Source organism: Trametes versicolor (genome assembly GCF_000271585.1).
Source record: "Trametes versicolor FP-101664 SS1 unplaced genomic scaffold TRAVEscaffold_13, whole genome shotgun sequence".
NCBI lineage: Eukaryota > Fungi > Basidiomycota > Agaricomycetes > Polyporales > Polyporaceae > Trametes > Trametes versicolor.
In genome coordinates, this window is record NW_007360333.1 from 733,490 (window position 1) to 753,044 (window position 19,555).

Sequence of the window (19,555 nt, forward strand, 5' to 3'; positions counted from 1 at the left end):
CTCCCTTACTCAGCGTTACTCATCGCTCAGTCAGCGTCCTCTGGACGTCACATGCTCTCTTCTTATACGCTTACTCATCGTCCTCCCCAGTAGTATATAAGGAGGACTCTGCAGGCCTCTGCTCTTCAGTCGTTCTCTCACAGACTGAAGAGTAAGTCCCACACTACCTATGCTTCCTTACATGTTTACTTACTAGTACTTGTAGCCTCTCTTTGTGCGGCTTACAGGTACAGTACTATGCAATCATAGTCGTTCTCTCACAGACTGAAGACCTCTCTTTGTGCGGCTTACAGCCTTCCAGGTTCAGAGTTCATCAGTAAGTGATTCCGTCGAGCCCGGAATCCACTTGGGTGAACGTAATCTCCATGTCCGTGTCAAGCGGGTTGGCGATCTGCGAAGCAATGGCAGTTAGTAACCCTTGAAAACGCCTAGAACGGCATCAAAGACGTACATCGAAGTCAATCGTGATGAAATTGTCGAAGAGGGTATCCAGAGTGATGAAAGCGTTGATATGCGCCACGATCGGCGGAACGCTCAGTCCTGCGCGGGATTAGACTGGCTTCTAATATGCGTAAAACATTGTGACGTACCCTTCAAACTGGTCGTCAGTTCCACACCCTCGAGCCCAGGTTGCAGCGATGCGAAGGGAGAGCTGTCCGAGTCGCCCTGGATAGTCAGAGAGATGCTGTCATCGGTCTGCAGGAACTCCGTCAGGAATGATTGCGCGACGGTGTCGTTTGCGTCCGCCGGAGCGTAGTGGAACTCCGTCGCGATCGTGTTCTCGCCGGGGACAAGATCAAGGGTGTCGATCGCAGCGCGGCCGAGTGTGACGCCTTTGAACGTGACTGGGAAGGACACGTCGACGCTCTGTAGCGAGATGTTTGAAGGGTTTTCCAGCGTAGTAGTGAGCGGCGCCTTGACGAAAGCGCCGCGGCTGTCACTACCGCTTCCGGTGATAGACACGTTGGCGAGAGACGCCCTTTTGTCGAAGGCGTTGATACCTGACGAATATGGTGCATTAATTGAAGTACATTATGAAGCGCGTGGAGAACAGCGTAGCGTACCTTTCAAACTCGTGGAGACGTTGAAAGGAATGCCCGAGATTGGGACATCACCAATGGTCGTACGGGCGACGACATCCGCAGTTCCCTTGAGCTCGAAGTCCGCTCCGGAAGTGTCGGTGACCGCGGCAAAGAATTGGCTGAATGCGCCGTCGTTCTTCGACTGGAGGGTCTGGTTTTGGAATGTGATGATGAGCGGAGCGACATTGCCCGTTGAGACGCCCCCCTCCTGGGCGGATTGCGGTAATTTGAGCTGTCGGATCGTATTTAGCGCAAGCAGATCGATATGTAAACCACTCTCTTTTACCTCGGCGACATCCGTGCCCCCGGTTGCCAACGTGATATCCTCGGCTCCTTCAATGACTTGCAAAGAAAACCCGAAGGGGTTTTTATACTGGGCAAGGACATGCTGAGAGCTTGCACCAGGGGCAAACGCCTGGTCTTGCTCAGTCATGACGAGCTCAAGGTCGGACATCTCGATCGATTGAATGATCTACAAACCGTCAGGGTTAAGGCGGTAGCCCAATTATACTCCAAGAGGCTTACCTCGAACGTCTCGCCCGGCAGTGTCACGTTCAGGGTGACGGTCTTGAATGCCGTGCTCAGCCACTGCACTGGACCGTCTGAGCCGGTAGGCTGCACGGATTCACCTTGAACGCTGAGTGATTGGTTCTTTCCGGCAAGAAAGTCCGAGAACAGCTGTCCCATGGTGTTCAAGTCGTCGCCGCTCTGTGGGACCATACGACCCGAAAGATGGAGGGTCGTGTCGGCCATAGGTGCGAGGAAGAGATTGCTTCCAGAAAGCGCTACTCGAAGGCTTAGAGAATGAACTCGCGCAACACGGCTATCAAACTCACGTCCGATGGTGGTACCCTGGAAGGATGCCTCGAAGTTCACTGTTCCCAAATCGATACCGAGTTCTGCAAATTGCAGTGAATATCTGATCATGCAGCACATCTTGAAACGACTCACGAGACTGAGAAGGAATCACGGATTCGGTCTCGATATGGATTCCTCCAGCGGGGTCGTCAGATGGTAGCTTGAAATTACTGATAGCGACACCGGGGAGGTTGTTGAAGGCCTTGAACGATATTGACTTGCTGAGCGATACATTATCAAAGATTGTTCCCAGTGCCGTGACGCGGAGCTTGTCAGTATGGATGGTCCACTCGAAGCTCGGGTTATGCAGCAAGAAGGTAGCGAAATCCGTGAACCTTCGGAAGGTCAGTCACTGACGCCGGAAAGCAGGGACTGCCACTCACTTGTCCGAATCAGTGATCGTTAGACGAGCATTTGTCTCGTAATTAGGAACTCCAGCATTTGCACCCGCGCATACTAGAAGGCGTGTAAGCATACACCGTGGCGAAGCTTGATATACACTCACCAGGAGGAAGGGCGATTGACGCGATGTCATTGCCATTCCATGTCACTCTGCGGGATAATCTCAGCATACCAGGTAGAGAACATACCGTGATGTCATGTACATACGTGACGGGGTCCACAAAAGTGATCTCGGCGTCCAACGGACCTGTGCCCGTTAATGCCCCCTTCAAAGACAGGTCGAAGCCACCATCCGAAAGGTTCCTGCGGGATGTCAATTCTCGTCCACGCTAACAATTGTGTCGGAAACGTACGTGATGTTAGCGGCATCAAACGTCAGATTTGCCTGGTCCACAAGGCTCTGAACGATCGGTGGTGCCACTACACCAATGAGGTATAACGCAGTCCGATCGGTCTATAGATACAGCAGCGTCAAAAATGCGTTGACAGCGAACGGCAGTGACGCTTACGATTGCGGTGACGTTGGACTGTTTGAACGCAAGGTTCGTGGCAACTGCACGCACCGTTAGCGTAAAGCCTTGCTGGTGATACAATCGAACGTACAATCGTCAATCTTGACCGAGCTATCGATGTCGAGCGCAACCTGCAGGTTCTTGAGGGCGTTCAGAATGGCGTCGTCAACATCGAACTGGTTGCCACTACATGCAACTTGTTAATAGAGGTACAGTCATGGAATTGACACTTGAACGCACCTATCGCAGGTGGCCTTGTTCGTGTCGACGGTAGCAACGATCTGGATATAATGTAAGCACATATTGTCGTACTGCAAAAGGTATGCCTACGGGGGTATTCGCCCCCGGATTGCTCGTAACGATCTTGAACAAGTCCGGCAAGGGGCCGAGGTCGACGTTGTTGTTCTTCGCGCCCTGGAGCAACAGTTGAATGATCGTTACCGGGTCCATATTGAACTCAAACGGGAGCTGAGGAGACTCGATCTTGTTGTGGCCATCCGCATGAATCGGCGAATTGGACCGGTCGACGTGATCGATCTTGCCGAGGGTAAGCGAGCCGAAAGTCGCAGTCGCAGTGACCTCGAGCAAATTAATGCTCGCGGTGAAGGGATTGTCCAACGAGAAAGACGTCTGCGCGATGCCGGTCTTCACGATATCCGTGGGGAAGATGAGCGAAGCCGTGGTGATGAGGTTCTGGTGCAGCGCAGGTATGTTCACAGGTGAGAGGCGAATGTTCGACATAGCGAGCTGCAACGACTCTATCGGGGTAGAATCGGTCGATCCTTGAATTGTCGTCGCCGAAACCACGCCTTGCAGGTAGTTCTCGAGCATTTTCTGACCCGACGCGACGGCGCTACCCTGAGGCTTGTACAGCACATCTGCAAGCATGATCAGTATATATCTTTACAACTAGAAGCAAGGCACACGTACCGATGGCGTAGCTTGCGTTTCCAGGAATGATGACCAGGTTGCTCTGAAAGTCGGCGGATAGGTCACGCATATTCCGCACTAACAGCTTCGCTATTCACGTACCAGATCTGCTTCACCGACCACATCGTTCCTACATCGACATCAGGATATGGCGTACGGAGAGAGTATGATCCACTCACTGGAACAACAAAGAGAATGCGATGCCTCCGGAGCCTTTTCAACGTCACAGTTAGCAACGCGATGTGGTAAGTATATAGGACAAACTTGCCAAGAGTGATATTACTGCAGTGCCGAGCTCGTCAGCGTTACTGCGTACTGACCAGGGGACGGACACTTACCTAGGGTTGAACAACGAGCTGTTCGCCTTAATCAGGAGGTGATCCGCAAAGCCACGGTTCACGTCGAGGGTCGAGACTAGCGCAGGTCGGGTATTCAGGCCCTGCAAACCCGCAATTGACGTCGTGACGGAGAATGCGATGTCCGACAGGCTAAGCAGCCCAACCGCTGTATCGGCATCGGTGTTCGCTACGCCCGCCAGCTGCATCTGTGCCGCCTTCGATGTTGCCGTGGTGGAGAGGAACTGTTCGAAAGTATCGTCCTGCCCATCGAGTACGGCAAACGGTACATTCGAAAAGTTGAGGTGGATGATTCGCTGTTCGACCTCGGTCGTACTCGGTCCCTTGGGGATAATGAGCTGAGCGAAGTCGTTGCCGCCGGTACCGACTGTGATATTCTGCTCGAGTGCGACGATGTTAATCGGGAAGTCGAACGGAAGCGTGAAGGCCGCAGTGGTATCGTCGCTACTCGTAGCAGGGCCGAAGGCTGTATCTTCGCTGAAGCGAAGATCCAGTTCGTTCAGGCTGATGCTCTTGATGATTTCGAGCTGGCCGCGGTTCGGCAGGACTGTCTGTACCTCGAGACTCTTGATGCCCTCGTTGAGCCATGTCACCTGTCAAGCGCGCGGTGAGCTTCGTGACTTCTAAATGTAAACGAAAAACGTACGTCGGTGGGACCAGCGCTGTCGCCGCGCACAGTAACGTTGCTGTCCTGAGCGTGGATGAAGCGGTTGAAGATTGTGGAGACGGCATCTAACCCCGCCTGATCGCTCTGCGGGATGAGACGTCCAGTGAGCGGCAGAGCTACTGTCGACTGTGGTGCGAGCGTGAAGCCCTTCATTGAGGCAACTGGCCCGATGTTAATATCCCCGAAGAAGTTCTGGAACGCGATAGACGAGAGCTCGACGCCGACTTGAGATGGCTAGATCGCAGAACATATCAGCTGCGAGTCAGTGCAGTCTCGAGGGCACTTACGTTGGTCACGTTGGTCTGGAGGGTGAGGTGAATTCCACCAGCTGGGTCGTTGTTGGGCAGGTCGAACGTCTCGATGAGGACACCGTTCTTGAGGTTGTTCATACCCTTGAGCGTCACGCCCTTGTTGGAAAGCTCGATACCCGGAACCGATATGCCTGGACATGTATTAGTACAACTTCAGCTACCTGGAAGCTATGACGAACCAATGGCGGCAACTAGGGAAAAGAGTCAGCACATTCGAATCATCAGGCAAAGTAAAACGCACCAGATAAGTTACTTCCGGAGATAATCCAGTCGAACGATTCCTCGGTCAGCATCACTTTCGTGAAGTTCGTGAGGTGGTCCACGTCCGCAACTTCGAAGTTGGCATCAATCTCAAACGTGGCTCCCACATCGGACGCAATGTCAATGTCGGGCATATTGATACTGCCAATTGGAGCGCCGTTCCACTCGATAGTAAGCCCGGCCGGGAAAGAGATCTTGGCGTCGACTATTCCCAAGTCAGAATCAGCTATTGTATAAGAAGAGACAAACGTACAAGGTCCGGCTTGGGTTATCGAACCCTTCAACGAGGTGCCTATGTAACGCTTTAGCAAATATCCACACGTTCTTGCACTATGAGGGGCGCACCGAAAGACTTCTCCTGGATGTTCTTGATGATGACCGTTTCGATACCCAAGACCGAGCCTGATACGATCTTCTGAACAATAGGCTGTGCCAACACCGGTAGGATGTTGTTGAGACTCTTGTCCGTCTTCGTCTCGACGTCAGTCTGCGTGTACTGCAGTGTCGTCGGGTACTCGCCTGAGGTGTTCTTCAGCAAAATTGACCGCTTCAGGAGATGAAACACGACATACCGATCATGACACCCGCGCTGAGCACCACATTTGAGTGCAACTTCGTGAACGCCTGGTCGACATAAGTCGGGAGATCGAAGCCCCTGGAAGGTGAATGTCAGGGTCGTCAAGTAAGGAAATCTACCACGCGAGGACTAACTTGAACAAGGTAGCATTGTCCACCCTCCTATCGAGCTGCGTTCCCCTCTTGCTCGCGCTACCATCGACGTTCAAGTATTGGTATCCGCCCAGTGCGACGATCATGTCCAGTTGCTCCGTGCCAAGACCCGCCTCCTGTGCGAGGAGGCGCGTAACCGTGAACAGCGATGGCGGATCCATGTTCAAGTCCAAATCAAGGATAGGCGAGGAGCTCGTCGCCTTGCCCGGCGACGAAAAGTTCGTCGGCGTCTGAATCGTCCCGAGGTGGATAGTACGGAAGGACACGTTGGACGCAACATGCGTGATCAGAAGTCCAGCAGTGAACGGGTTCGCTAAGGAGACCGTTGCGTGCGCCGTGTTGTTCTCTCTGCCGGTGGTGGAGAGCACTGCGTGTTCGTTAGATACAAGTCAACATGAAAGTCCGAAAAAGAAACGCACCCTCGAGGGACGCAGAGTTGAGGAGCTTCGTCTGGAGGGCAGGCAGCACAGCGCTGATGTTCAACTCCTTGAAAGCTTGCAGGAGTGACGTGATGACCGTGCTGTTATCGTAACCTGCAATTGCGACCCGAACATCTATTCAAGAAGAACCCGATCAGTGCCCTTCTACATGCGATCGCAAGCAGGTAAACGAACCTGTGCCGCCTACGAAGTCGTCGAGGGTCTGCATGCCTTGTGGGCTCAGATTAGGCGTGAAGCTACCTTGTGCCGTGACCGAATTGTTGCCCATCTCGAGTGTAAGGTTCGGCATGAGCGTCGTGCCCATCAGCGCATCTTCCCTGAATAGCTGCAAGACTGTCCAAGAAATGAACTGAGACGCGCCACGCGCCCCACATCAGTGGATGGCTTACCCAGGTCTCCCGTAGAGAGTTTCAGGTTGGAGGGGTTGACAATGCTCACTAGCACATTCTGAGGTCAGCTCCGCGTGCACACTTGAACATTCCACTCGAGATACGCACCGTTGATCCCGAGCTGGATCGCATCCTGAGTCCCGCCGATGACGTCCACGTCCCCAATGGTCACCAAGTTGTTCAAGCCCTGAAGTCCCTGCAAACCAGACGTCACGTCGAACTTGATCGGATCCAGGGTGACCTGCCCGATATTCATGTTCGCAATGGCGCGCGCATGACCCTGCAGCTGGAAAGGTGTGTGCGACGTCGTTGTCAGGTTCGCGTCTGTGTTACAATGTCAAAATGGTCTTTCCGGGACTTTCGGGGGCATCGGGGAACGTACTGAATTTGGAGAAGACAGGGCGGCTTGGGTCAGGGACGTCCAGCGCAGTGTCCTCGATGGTAATATCAATCGTGCCTTGCGTGAACGTCGAGTTGATCACTTTGATGTCGCTCGTCGACCTCCCCGCAGGCTATGCGATTCGCGCGTCAGCTCCTTGACTCCACGTAGCTTCACAACATACAAGTAGAGATATACTCACCGTTGACAGCCCCGCAACAACCGCGCCCGCGCTCGTGATATTGAACGCGTTTTGGATCTCGCCGATCGATAGACTGAACCCAAATGGCAACTCCATCGCCGCTTGCACCGTCCTGCTGTTCGCGACCGGGTCCCACGGCGCCTGCGGGCTGAACGCCAGCGCCATATCTCCGATGCTAATCGACTTGATAGGGTTGATCGCCTGGGCGGCCTTGAATGGCACATGCAAGTCCAACGCGGTCAGGCCGACGCTCAGCCACGACACCGCGCTTCCGTCGTTCTGGATCGAAGACTGGCCGCGCGCGATGACGTCCGACTGTTCGCCGTTCAGGTACTGAGTAAACAGTTGGGAGATGGAGGTCAGCGCGCTCGGATCGGTCTGTGGGACGAGCCGCCCAGAGAGCGTGATGTTGTTCGGGCCCGGGGCGATCGTCGTGTTCGCGCTGCTGCCGGAGCCGAGGTTCACGCCCTGGTATAGAAGGTCGAAGACCACGGTTCCGAGGTTCACGTCGAATGGGCTCGGGTTGTTAAGCCCCGTGACTGCGATGAAGTTGATACCTCCCTCAGGAGCGTCGCTTGGCAGTTTGAAATCGAATAACTCGATGTTCTCATCGAAGTTGTTCATTCCTAGCGCAACTCTTGAGCTTTTACCGCAAGCCTGTCGACAAGCAAGCGCGACTTACCATTGAGTGTAAGGTCCTTGTTGAAGTTCAGCCCATTCGCGCGCGGGAACTTAAGCGCCTGCACGCTGAGCTCGTTGCTCGTTAGCCTCCAGGTGAAGTTCTGCTGCGTTATCATCGTCTGCGTGAACTGCGCGAACGCGTCCTCCTGCTCGATGTTGAACGGTACTGTCTGGTTGATGTACGCGCGCTTTGACTTGACGGTGAGTTCGTTCATTTGGAACGAGCCAAGGTGTACGACGTCGCCGGAGCTGTTGACCCATCCGACAGAGAGCGGCTCCCGAAAGTCAATTTTCGCGGAGAAGATGCCAGCGTGCGAGACCTGCAGCATAGATTTAGTCTCCGTCTCGGGTGCTTCTCCAGCGGGACTTACCCATCCATCCATGCGCAATGCGAAGCTAACCGAGAGCCCATTTTTGTAAGCACTGAAATGTTCTGCGAAGAGACGCCGAACACTCACGTATTATTCGTCGGGCTCGTGATAGCCACCCGGTCCACGTTCAGTACCGACACGTTCACGATATGCTGGGCGATGGCATGCACCACCGGGTACAGCAAAATGAAGAGGATCGCGATGCCGAGACACGAGCCGACGATATTCGCGATGATGAACCACCTTCTCTTGTACAGCGGTGGTTTCGGCGCGGACGCAGTGCGGGGGACATCCTCCGGCCGTACTTCTTCGGCGGCAGCGCCGGCGGTCGTTGCTGCCCCGGCACCTACTGCACCTGCGGGTGTGGACGAGGGGGCGGACGCTGGGGCTGGGTCGGCGAACGGGTTAACGGGAACTCCAGCGGGAGTCGTCTGCGCTACGCTCGCGCCAGTGGCTGGCGCCTGGGCGGTCATAGGGCTGTCGTCTTCTGTGTCCGAGAACCGTTCGACAAACATAGTCAGCGAAGGTCACAATGGTGGCTGAAAGCAGGGAGAAATGGAAGGAATGTGAAGCGGGTGGGTGTCTAGGTGCGGCCGCTGCTATCCGGACTTTGAAGTAGCAGAGTGCACGCAGCACGCGTTGAAACGCGATGAGAGGGCAAGGACGGGAGGATATGAATATCGCCCATTCCTTTGTATATCGACATCTCAGGAAAGCGACGCGCGGGATCTGGAGGCATTCCTCACGCCCGGCTTCGGAAGATCGACCGGGAAACCCGCTCTTCCGTTCTTGCAGGCGCCGGCGTCTGCAGGGTCGGCAGCGCTGCTATTTGCAGCCACGGATTCCTCATGGACGTGCTTCAGGGAATCTCGGATATTTCCTGAGATGCGCCATATGCCGCGCAGCTGCAGGAGCAGTTACGGCGCAGGGGACACGTCCATGGCTGGAATGCTAATCCTGTGCCAGTTCACATGGAGACGTTGGGAAGACGTGCCAAATAAGACGCCCTTCCTGAAAGATGAGGTTCGCATGGCCGCGTGAACAGGGCAAGGCGACAATGTGTGAGAATCGACCAGGTCATGATACGCGACACCACCCGGAAGCCGTGATGACGAACAGCAGGCTTCCAAGGGGCCGTACGTTCAAGAGCACAGAGAAAGGGAAGAAACAATAAAATTGGATGTAGTGTTGGTCGGTCAGCGGTTCACCATAGATGACCCGCAACAGCAAATGTGCCCAGATGCAACTTGAGAAGATTACGAATATGTGTGGGGGCGAGGGAACTTGGAAGGGGGTAAGGGAAGGGGAGAAATACAGGGCCGGAAAACACGCGTCGTAGCGGGCCCACGACGCGTCGGATTGAACCGCGACTCACCAGGACTCGTGAATGAATTCCGTGCCACGTTCTCCTGCTGTCCATAGGGCGGGAAAGCGCCATTTCTCCTGGATTCCGCCATGGAGGATGTCGCCGCACCTCTTGGTGAGGGTCTTCGGACGTTGGGGGAGGTGGAGGGAAGAGGCCGCTCGGCTACAGAACGCCCAGCGGCGACATAAAATCTGTCCCGAGGTTCTCATGACACAGCTAGGGATCAGCTTCACTTCGTGCGCTTCCTCTTTCCACGCGGGTGCAGTAGACGACGCATCCTCGCAACGGGGACCACATGATCCAATGGGAAACATTCTTTCCCAATTTGGAAGACATTCGTTTAGCGCGGGATCAATGTGGGCTGATGGGCTCTCCGCGATGTTGCGCGATCGATGCGGGGTAAAATGAAACCTGCCGCTGGCCATTGGACGAAAACGCGGGGGTGGCGTCTTGGTGAAGGCGCGCGACGCTAGCAGGTCAGACGAGCACCGGGATTTGCTCCACAGGTCCTTCAGACGAGGATGGGGGTCCGACGGCGGGCCAGATGGGAGACTGAATAGGCCAAATCGAGCGGCAGGTTCCCCACACCACGAGGTCATGCGAGCCTCGTGTGCCCCGGGGGTCCACAGAATCGGCGCCACCGCGAATGGATAAGCCTAACTGCAGATTCAGAAGGTGACCCGGCGATCTCGCATGACGTCTTCACCGTCTTTTTATGCCCATGGGACCTCCTCTTGTGGCTTCGACGCTGCGCCTCCGGTGCCGAACGTTCGAAATGGGCTCCGGTTCTACAAGTTGCGAGCGGAGCTCAAGCGTTCATCGGCCTACAGCTAGACGCCTGTATTAGTCCCCGTGGCCAAGGAGTCTTAAAAGTCATACCTTCGATGTCAGTTCACAGGACGGGGCGCTGGCGACCTGATGCGCCTCGTAACGATTGACACTGACAGCCACTGTCATCCAGTTGCAACCACAGTGCCGGTTAAGTCACCCCGTTGGTCATTCGCACTGCTATCACCGCCAGTGCCCTGAATGAAAGGACTTTCGTTAGTGACGTCTTTGGCGCGCTCCAAAATTCGACCGACTGACACGGAAGACTCCGGCGTTGAAGTTCAGAGGTTCAATCCATTTACCACCGTTGCTGAGCACGAATGATACTTGCGGCGATTTGCGACCCGAATAGACTCTGCGAGCTTAAAGACAAGGACACATCTGTGCAGTGAGCATGTTTCAGCGACAGGTCATATGGAATCATGCAGCGACGTACTCGCCTTAGCATAGGGACACGCGGTCCTGCTCTCTGACAACGGGCAATCCACCAACCGAGCGTGCAGGATTCGGCACAAGTATTTTTCCGCAGATGAACAAGATGGCGCTTGGAGATATCGTCACGGAAGATGAAGCCAGACATTGACGTATCAAACTCTTACAACTCGGTACCTTCGTGAACGTCGAGATATACTGTACTTGCCCGACCAATCCGGCGGGTCACAGGTCACAACGACCTCCGCCGCCCCGCATTTGGGCTGTTGTCCCGGGTCACAGGAGGTCCCGCCGCTCCAGGTCGTATCTCGCGGCCGGTCACACCCCAAAACGGCATTTTTGGCGGCCCTGCGGGGCCGCCGCGCCGCTTTGAGATATGGGTGGTCACAGACGCGACCGGGCGCGCCGCTTTTTGCGGTTGCGCCGCTTCCGGACTCGCGGTCACACCCCAGACCCCCCGCCGGATTGGTCGGGCAAGTACAGTATTTCGAGCGCGAAAGAGCAGGCGAATGTGCCAGAGACGACCTTACGCTGATATTGATGTAAGCATGGCGGGTCCAGAAATAGGCAACACAACAGCCGCCAAGTGAATGTTGAGCTTGTCTAAGTTTGTACCCCGCGGCGGAGGGGAGAGCCAGCAGACGCACGTCAGACCGAGCTCCAGACGCCGCTACTAGCAAGTGAATGGACGGAAACCAATCCCAACGTCCGGAACAGCAGTGACTGCGGGCGGGAGAATGGAGAGCTTGTTCGTGATGCGCGCCATCGAAAAAGGCAGCCTCTCGAGGGGCAGGAGAAGGCGAAGAGCGTACGATTCGAAGCGCGTGGTGGAATTCGGGTGCAGATCATGGCGAACACCTCGCCACCCGGGAGAGTGCTATAGAAAGGCGCAAGAGGCTCATAGCTGCAAGTCCAGAGCGAGTGGGAGGATGACGCAAGGGCGAGGCACCCAAGGACCGGTGTGTCATTGAACCAAGTTCGCTCCGAGGCCGACGTCGAGTTAGTGTTGTTCCCGACACTAGTCACGTCGCAGTAAGCCCTAGCACTTCTGGAAGCAGCAACCCGGCTGGTACAGCAGCCAACCCAGCACTGTCCGTTTGAGCAAGTCCGATCCCGGATCACCGTAGCGGTGGTCGCTGGCCTAGAACGTGCAATCGGCAGAAGCGGCCTCGCGTGAGAGTGGTCGTGCGGGTGCAGTGTGGCGCGCCTTTGTGGAAAACATGGATGGAAACTAGAAGCCTTCGGCGGAGCGCGCGGAGTGACGGTGGATTTGGAAGATGTTCGGACGTTGGAGTTGGCATGGGTGTGAACGCTTGCAGCGGATATAGAAAGGCAACTCGGAGGGGTGCCGCCGACGGTGGACGGGAATGTCATCGCACGTATGCAAGCATATATACTTGATCTCATCCTGTTGGTTGCAAAAATGAGGCTGAACTATGAACATGGACGATTGGAAGCTCACCATAGACATATCCTCCGACGTCTACCTCCCGATCAGTCTACACAACACCACCACGCGAGCGCGTACCCTTAGCATTCATTTCAGGGAGGTCATGGGTGACCGGCATACGCATGGAGTGGCGGAAGTGGAGGCCGACCCGACCTGACGGAGAACTCACCGTGTCCAAATAGATGCAGAAATGCGTGAGAACACCGTGCGGGTGCAGACGCAGAGCTTCGAATACGGCAGCGCAGGACGAGTTCCATAATTACGCGGAGTCTTCAGGAACACCCTAGAGGAAAACAAAGAGGATGGAGGGGATGAATTTCACGGGAGTGAGTGCTATATACGCGCTATCCTGTTAGCAAGATTTCCATTCAAATACCGAGACCGTACGGTGTACGTATGGATATCGATCGAATCCACGTTCGAACGCGACATACGCGACGAGATCGGAACGGTTCAACTGCCGGTGAGCGGCGGCGGGCGAAATCACAGGCCTAAGGCTAGGGAATAGCGGGGTGCGGTACCGGTGATATCGACGAGAGCGTGATACGGATACAAGTGGATATATCAAAACATTTGTTTCTTTGGCGGGCTTCTTGTTGCACATTGAACTTACAAACACGGCCCATAGGGACGCAGAGGTGGCCAGGGATGTTGCCGGGGCGAATCCGACGATCACCGAGAGAGGTCGACTGAGCGGCGGGAGGAAAGGTATAGCGAGCATTGAGCGTGATTGGAGGTCGGGTAGCGCCGACCTCGACCGATAGAGCGAAAAACAGGTGCCGGAGGACTAGAGTAGCGTGAATGATTGTTCGATGTGAGAGCACGAGGTTGAGTGAGAGCGAAGTCTGCGGACTTCGCGCACGGGAGCAGTGGCCGGAACAACGGACGCTCGGAGATCGTTCGAGGGTCCGTTGGGTTACTTTGCTTCATCGGCATTGCCTGGACCGTCCTCTTCAGACTCGTCCTCTTCTTCGCTGGAGCTTTCTGGAGGGTGATGGTGGTTTGGGTTCGGAACTAAGAGGTCCTCGCCGTCTGCCCCATCGTGAGTGCCTACTAAAACACATCAGCTATTACGCTCGGCAGTCCAATTTCGGTGAACGGTGATTCATGGGCGGACGGGACACCAGAAGTTTCGTACACGCTCACGCATACGTCAATTAGCCTCGATCACGGCGTCATCCCATGAGAAACATATGACACTGGCACGGATATCATGAGGTTCGGGTATGTTTAGCAGGGAAAGCCTGTTTTCACACAGTCCTCTTGCAGTGGGCGGAGTGGAGACGGCTCACCTGATGTCCTCCTTGACTCATCGTAGCTCTTCTCCAGCTCAGCAAGAATCTCCTCTTGCATAGCGCTTACCGCCTCTGCATTCTCGCAGGTCTTGTATTTCTCCAACATGTGTCTGTGCGAAGTTCGCAAAGATGCCTCATCAGCAGTAACTTTTGAAGGAACAAGAAGAGGACATGTCAAGCCCGACGAGGTACGCACTTGTTCACTTCATAGAACGAGTGGCCCCATCCAAAACCGCTAAGCAGGCGCTCCGCGTACGAATCGTACCCTGTGATGTAAAACGCAGCGGCGAGAGCCTCGACGCAATTGAGCCTCCATGGCTTGCCGTAGTTCACGGGGTTCGTGGCCACAAGGTAAGGTACTGCCGCCATACAATGAGAACACCGACGGTGGTAATATGCGCAACATACATACGGAGACGTTCGTTAGGACTTGCGATCTTGTTGAAGGGCACCTCATCAAGCCGTGCCCATGAGCATTCGACTACCGCCAGTCCACTCTGTGCGACAATGTCGCGATCGGCGGGGCTCACTGGTTGCGTCCCCTTTGGACTAATTCGCATTCACAAAAGCACATTTCGTTTAGAAATATTCGCATGATGAAATGCTCGAGCACTCACGAGATCACAACACCGCGAAACCTCTGTCCGATTCGCAAATCCTGTATGAGGCCCTGGCGCGCGAGTTTCTTCCCTGAGCAGCGGCGAGGGTCACAATGGTCGAAGTCCTACTAAATGCATCAGCAAAAGCTTGCTCAGCATGTAAATTATTCTGAAGACCTACCCACATCGCGACCGGTACCTCGATGTTTACCTGCTCCTCCGACTCTGCCCTCCGCCACTAGCATCAGTTCCCCCTTCTTTATCCGCCACACTGCGAGAACTGACCGGAGTCACTTCCACTACCTTCACCGCTCTCGTCATCATCGTCCACTGCACTTTCAGGCCTCTCCACGCCGCCCAGAGCGGAGGATGGTCTTGCATCGTCGAACCGGCGCTGTCCCCGTCCTCTTTGCGCATGCCCGCCTCCTCTCAGAGCCGCACGACCGCCACGCTTCCCTCTGGTTGGTTTTGCCATCCTTCAGGCGTAGATCCAAGACAACAGCTAGTAGAATGGTTTTGGGATTGCGATGGCTCAGGGGGAAAGCAGAGACAAGATGATCGCTGAGGCAAAGTCTAAATCTATGGAACGCGCATGGGCGCCTACCGCGCAAAGCAGTAGACGCTTGCTCTCCCGCTGCTTTCCACGCGACCACCACCACAAAATGTTCCCGACGCTAGCATGCCTGTCCAAGGCCTCTCGGAGGGCACTCACGCCGAAGCGCGGTAACAAAGATTTTTACAAGGGTTCGTCTCGCCGCGCATTTGATGACGTATTCGTTGGCTGAAGATTCCACTTCAACAGGCACGCGGCAAGCGTTTCTCCCCGGTGGCCACCGCACTGGTGCACCCGGAAAGCACGTCGTCCGAGGGAAGGCGAAGTACCGTTTGGTGGATGAGCAGGTCAGGTTCTACGTGGCGCCGCCCATTGAGGAGATCCAGAGCTCGTCGGTGCGTCTGTTGAACTCGCATCATGCACACACCCTCCTGACAGCATATACGTTTGCACACCTTCCTGGGTTGCTCAAATTCGGTGTATCTCGCAGCTCAAGCCCTACGTCTCTACCACAGTCCCCGTCTCGCGCGCATTCACGAAGGAGCTGTACGGCAAGCTCCCGCGTGGGGGCCTCACTCCCGAGCACTTCTACAAGATCGCTCCTCGGCTCGATCCCGCTCAGGTCGATGCACCCCAGGCGGACGCCATCGCACAACCACAGCAATAGAAAGATATCGTTCCTTTCTTTCGTGCAACAAGCGTGCTCCCCTCATCTGGATTCTGCCCTACTCTACCCATGTCTAATGCAACATAGTAACACCTTGCCCCGCGAAGGTGTGTTAAACACTGAGTTGCCAACAGAGACGTCGTGGCGTCCGTCGCGCTACACATTGCACTACACACGATTGGCCGTATGAAAACAGTTCTACTTGGTACACTTCTTCTTGATACACTTCATATTCTTCCGCCAATGTGAGTTTAGAACGTCAAGATGCGGTATTTTCGAATGTGCGATTGCTGTAAAGACACCGTGAGCATCGACATCTCGGATCATGAGTTGCGCACGACTCACACTAGACACCATCACGAGCGAGTCCTCGCTGACCATCACCGCGTCGAAGTGCCCCTCGCCCTCTGCGCTGAACGGCCGCGTCTTGCGCATGACGTGCGGTAGCGCCGTCTTCACCTCCTCCCTGAAGATGTTCACAGGGCGGAACACCCGCTCGTCCGTGACGGAAGTCGCGCTCTCCTGAACGGCTGCGCGCTCCTCTGCCGTCATTTCCGGATTCTCCGCGGCCTCGCGGGCCTCACGCGCGAGCACGCGTCCGACGCTGTGTGGGTTGAAGTCGAGTGCGAGGATGATACGCTGCGAGCCCTGCCGGATAGACATCGCGAACATCATCCCGTACACGTAGCATACCCATACCGACGTGTGCGTGGGCGGTGCAGGGATGAGGCGCGACCCGGCGGGGCCCCACTCTGACCACTCGAATACGCGGCCAGTCTCTTCGGGAGCGATTGTGCGAATGCTATTCATGAATGTCGTAGACGGGACGAGGGAGATGAACGGCATAATGTGCATGTTGCCCTCGACGACCCAGAGAGTGATTACGAACAGGCGGTCCTGGCGCGCGACATGGAAAGGGACTTTGAGCGATGGCGATGGCTTCCAGTTCGGTGCGGGGTCGGACCGGATGGACATGGAGATGGTCGCGAAGTTGTCCGCGAGCGGAGGGTAGTGGAACGCGCACAGATAATCGAGATCGCCGAAATCGATTTCGTGCCGGTCAGACATGCGCTCGAGGTCGATCACGAGTAGGCGGGGGTCGTCTCCGTGGAAGACGTTATTGTCGTCTAGCTCCATGGTTGGGAGTGAGGTGAGGAGCATGTACCTGGAAGTGAGGAATGCAAAGGACGATAGGTCGGAACCGGTGAGGTGCTGGGATTGCGGTTAGCGAGCGTCATTGGGGGCACGGAATAATCATACCAAGCGACGAATACCCGTCTTCCAGTTCCACATGAGCAGCTCGGAGTGGTCTTCGTCTCCGCTCGTCATGAGAATTGCGATACGGTCGTCACAGACCTGGATAGTATACGAGTAGCGACCTCTCGTTGGGATGTGCGAGACCGTAGCTGGACGCGGTGCGGCGGGGTGAGGTTCACCTGTCGCGAGAGATTTGAGGTGTACCGCGCACGCCATCCCCGCGCTGCGTGCCCCGTCAGCTCAAACCGACACAGGTGCTGCTTGTATGCTCACGTTTCCATCCGGTTCTCAATGATAACGAGCAGGTCCTGCGCAGGGTCCATACCAAAGTCGCGAATGTTGACCCCTACGTCCTCGATGCGCCACTCGCGCTCCTCGATCCCCCGGATAGCTGAGGGCAGCTGCTTGAACGCCAGTGTCCGCGACCCGTCCCCTTGCGCGAGCACGCCTCCGTACAGCTCCCACACCCCTCCCTGGTGCATGGGCACCTCTTCACGCGATGTCCAGGCTAGCTTGTCCCAGGCTTCCTGGTGGGCCTTCAGCACTCGCAAGCGCTCCGCCGAGGTGAGGGTGCTCGATGAGCCGTCCTCCATCCCCGCCGCGGCGAGCTCGATCTTGTATTGGGTGCGCACGTCGGCGTCCATGATGTCCTTGAGAAGGCGACATACCTGGAATAGCGCTTTAAGTATGACGCTCGCGCGGGAGGAGTTAAACTCTAACGCACCTCCCGGCATCGGACCAGGCTCCGGAGATCAAGCTCGAGGAGAACATTGATGAGCAGCTCAGGCGGCAGTAGTGTGAGCTGCATTTCCCATAGGCGCTTTTATGCAGTAACTGGTGGTGAGCGAGTGGTGCAGCTGGTGGTAAGAGACGGGAAAGGATCAACACCTCCGAATTTCCGGATTGCATCACCATAACCTCTCGGCGGTAAGCCGGGCCGGGACCTGGAGCTTAAAGGCCTCCCTTTTCTGTCGCAGTCATTTACAGAAGAGGATTGTCATGTTATGGTTACAGGTATAGCCAAAGGAAACCATCCTAGTCGTAATTAATAATGGTCGTACAATCAAGTCGGATACATATAATCATTGTCCTGCGGTCCTCGAGTCTTTAAGTTTCAATCATGCTTCTTGTCTCCTCGCTGCGGCCGCTCCTGCAACTCGATGCCCTCATTTTCCCCGATCGCAGGTAGCGGCTCTCCTTCCGGCTGCAGATGAACACCCTTGCCGCCTTCTCCGTCACTCGCGGTCCAGTATCCAAGCGCGCCAAAAACCCTGGCGTTCACCTTGCACGCGAACGTCGCCGCTTGAAGGCCAATGCGGACGAGAGGTACAAGCGGAGGGATAATGAGTGCAGCGAGGTCCTCCGGGTGGTAGAAGTCCTCGTGTTCGGCGATGAGGTATACTGTCTTGGACGGGTCGGTCGGCGAAGGCTCGGGGCGGAGCGTGAGGTGTACGAGCAGCCTGCGACACTCGGAATCAGTGTTGAAAGTGTAAGAAAATCAGGGACTACTCACCTTGCAGGTGCGGGGTTAAGAGGGGACCACCGGATGTGGAACGTTTGAGTGATATCGAGGAACGCGGAGTGTTTCTCCTCGTCGTATGTCACCGAGTTGACGTGGACCGAGATCACTGGTGACATTACGCGGTACCACTGCAGAATTGAGAGTATCGCGTCGCGCGAATTGGGTCCTGACTTGACCGCACATAGAGGATGACGGAACGAAATATTCGGCGCGTAATACCTGCGCATATTTCTGGTTAGTAGTCTGCTCAAGTCTAGAAACAGGAACTAGGGGCGCACTTCAGTACAGATGCTCTTTGTATCTCGGGGTTTATAGCGGCAGTAACGAGGCCAGCAACCGTCGCGATTTCCTTTGCGGGGTCTTCCATGTCTCGGGGGCGTTGTGAGTTTACGTTCGCTGTGAATGTGCTAGTACTAGTGGTGTCACTCGCAGTCGTCGCAGTCGTCGTGGGGGTTACTTTGGTAGTTGTGCTTTCGATGGTCGTGGTTGGAGTTGAAGCTGTATTTGGTAGGGGAATTGAGTGGATGTGGGTCCCCCAAGAGAGAGGCGGCTTGTGATTGATGTTGCGCTCGATCGTTCATGACGTCATTTTATACTCACCGCCGCCATGTGGAACGGGCGCTAATGCTTGGAACATTCTATCGTTAATGTTCCTGCAATCCATAGGCAACAATATTGCAATTGTGAGAGATTCAGCCAAGAACAATTTCGCTAAAAATACATGCAATTTCCAAGAGTGTCCAACACTAGTACAGGCGGTTAAAGGAACGACGCGGAGTGAAATGCGTAAAGAGCGGTGTATGTATGCGGAGTAGTAAGGAGTGGAATGAATCAGATGTACGTAATGAAGCCACTGTCCATCTAAATTCGAACAGAGAAGCCAAGTTCGACGAAAGGATGCAAGTTAAAACTACACGGAATGAAACATAGGGGGGTATGGGGAGTACAGATACAGCTATATGGCGGAAACAGAAGGATAGTAATCCAAGCAAGTAGAAGGGTAGTGGTTGGTTGTA

The 19,555-nt window shown here is 55.2% G+C and overlaps 5 protein-coding genes across 5 annotated transcripts in view; 1 reads left to right on the forward strand and 4 right to left on the reverse strand.

Annotated features, from left to right (window-relative positions):
• TRAVEDRAFT_134842 (uncharacterized protein) overlaps positions 1 to 9,043 on the reverse strand; it is a gene marked incomplete at both ends in the record, with an annotated part of 16,404 nt that extends 7,361 nt beyond the window's left edge. The window contains 36 exons of the mRNA XM_008046087.1: positions 347 to 391; positions 452 to 540; positions 591 to 1,001; positions 1,065 to 1,314; positions 1,369 to 1,554; positions 1,608 to 1,867; positions 1,919 to 1,981; positions 2,034 to 2,275; positions 2,324 to 2,396; positions 2,446 to 2,492; positions 2,550 to 2,645; positions 2,696 to 2,796; positions 2,852 to 2,895; positions 2,946 to 3,040; positions 3,095 to 3,135; positions 3,185 to 3,732; positions 3,785 to 3,827; positions 3,901 to 3,958; positions 4,049 to 4,066; positions 4,123 to 4,733; positions 4,787 to 5,041; positions 5,095 to 5,269; positions 5,356 to 5,584; positions 5,633 to 5,671; positions 5,725 to 5,898; positions 5,952 to 6,034; positions 6,097 to 6,475; positions 6,528 to 6,662; positions 6,723 to 6,881; positions 6,938 to 6,985; positions 7,046 to 7,261; positions 7,320 to 7,449; positions 7,519 to 8,144; positions 8,201 to 8,519; positions 8,571 to 8,595; positions 8,658 to 9,043. Coding sequence (XP_008044278.1) covers positions 347 to 391; positions 452 to 540; positions 591 to 1,001; positions 1,065 to 1,314; positions 1,369 to 1,554; positions 1,608 to 1,867; positions 1,919 to 1,981; positions 2,034 to 2,275; positions 2,324 to 2,396; positions 2,446 to 2,492; positions 2,550 to 2,645; positions 2,696 to 2,796; positions 2,852 to 2,895; positions 2,946 to 3,040; positions 3,095 to 3,135; positions 3,185 to 3,732; positions 3,785 to 3,827; positions 3,901 to 3,958; positions 4,049 to 4,066; positions 4,123 to 4,733; positions 4,787 to 5,041; positions 5,095 to 5,269; positions 5,356 to 5,584; positions 5,633 to 5,671; positions 5,725 to 5,898; positions 5,952 to 6,034; positions 6,097 to 6,475; positions 6,528 to 6,662; positions 6,723 to 6,881; positions 6,938 to 6,985; positions 7,046 to 7,261; positions 7,320 to 7,449; positions 7,519 to 8,144; positions 8,201 to 8,519; positions 8,571 to 8,595; positions 8,658 to 9,043 — 6,699 coding nt within the window. The remainder of the gene's footprint in view (positions 1 to 346; positions 392 to 451; positions 541 to 590; positions 1,002 to 1,064; positions 1,315 to 1,368; positions 1,555 to 1,607; positions 1,868 to 1,918; positions 1,982 to 2,033; positions 2,276 to 2,323; positions 2,397 to 2,445; positions 2,493 to 2,549; positions 2,646 to 2,695; positions 2,797 to 2,851; positions 2,896 to 2,945; positions 3,041 to 3,094; positions 3,136 to 3,184; positions 3,733 to 3,784; positions 3,828 to 3,900; positions 3,959 to 4,048; positions 4,067 to 4,122; positions 4,734 to 4,786; positions 5,042 to 5,094; positions 5,270 to 5,355; positions 5,585 to 5,632; positions 5,672 to 5,724; positions 5,899 to 5,951; positions 6,035 to 6,096; positions 6,476 to 6,527; positions 6,663 to 6,722; positions 6,882 to 6,937; positions 6,986 to 7,045; positions 7,262 to 7,319; positions 7,450 to 7,518; positions 8,145 to 8,200; positions 8,520 to 8,570; positions 8,596 to 8,657) is intronic.
• A 4,519-nt stretch (positions 9,044 to 13,562) lies between these two features.
• Positions 13,563 to 14,727, reverse strand: TRAVEDRAFT_24152 (DUF367-domain-containing protein; the record flags this gene model as incomplete). The annotated part of the gene is made up of 6 exons (XM_008045789.1): positions 13,563 to 13,678; positions 13,939 to 14,051; positions 14,138 to 14,300; positions 14,354 to 14,490; positions 14,559 to 14,665; positions 14,722 to 14,727. The coding sequence occupies 6 exons, from the start codon at positions 14,725 to 14,727 to the stop codon at positions 13,563 to 13,565; spliced, it is 642 nt and encodes a 213-aa protein (XP_008043980.1).
• A 475-nt stretch (positions 14,728 to 15,202) lies between these two features.
• Positions 15,203 to 15,760, forward strand: TRAVEDRAFT_134555 (uncharacterized protein; the record flags this gene model as incomplete). The annotated part of the gene is made up of 3 exons (XM_008046088.1): positions 15,203 to 15,284; positions 15,343 to 15,488; positions 15,584 to 15,760. The coding sequence occupies 3 exons, from the start codon at positions 15,203 to 15,205 to the stop codon at positions 15,758 to 15,760; spliced, it is 405 nt and encodes a 134-aa protein (XP_008044279.1).
• Positions 15,761 to 16,011: 251 nt separating this feature from the next.
• Positions 16,012 to 17,825, reverse strand: TRAVEDRAFT_53155 (uncharacterized protein; the record flags this gene model as incomplete). The annotated part of the gene is made up of 5 exons (XM_008046089.1): positions 16,012 to 16,050; positions 16,106 to 16,972; positions 17,021 to 17,240; positions 17,291 to 17,685; positions 17,742 to 17,825. The coding sequence occupies 5 exons, from the start codon at positions 17,823 to 17,825 to the stop codon at positions 16,012 to 16,014; spliced, it is 1,605 nt and encodes a 534-aa protein (XP_008044280.1).
• Positions 17,826 to 18,131: 306 nt separating this feature from the next.
• On the reverse strand, positions 18,132 to 18,906 carry TRAVEDRAFT_24154 (uncharacterized protein; the record flags this gene model as incomplete). The annotated part of the gene is made up of 3 exons (XM_008045790.1): positions 18,132 to 18,477; positions 18,531 to 18,758; positions 18,818 to 18,906. The coding sequence occupies 3 exons, from the start codon at positions 18,904 to 18,906 to the stop codon at positions 18,132 to 18,134; spliced, it is 663 nt and encodes a 220-aa protein (XP_008043981.1).
• Positions 18,907 to 19,555: the final 649 nt, after the last annotated feature.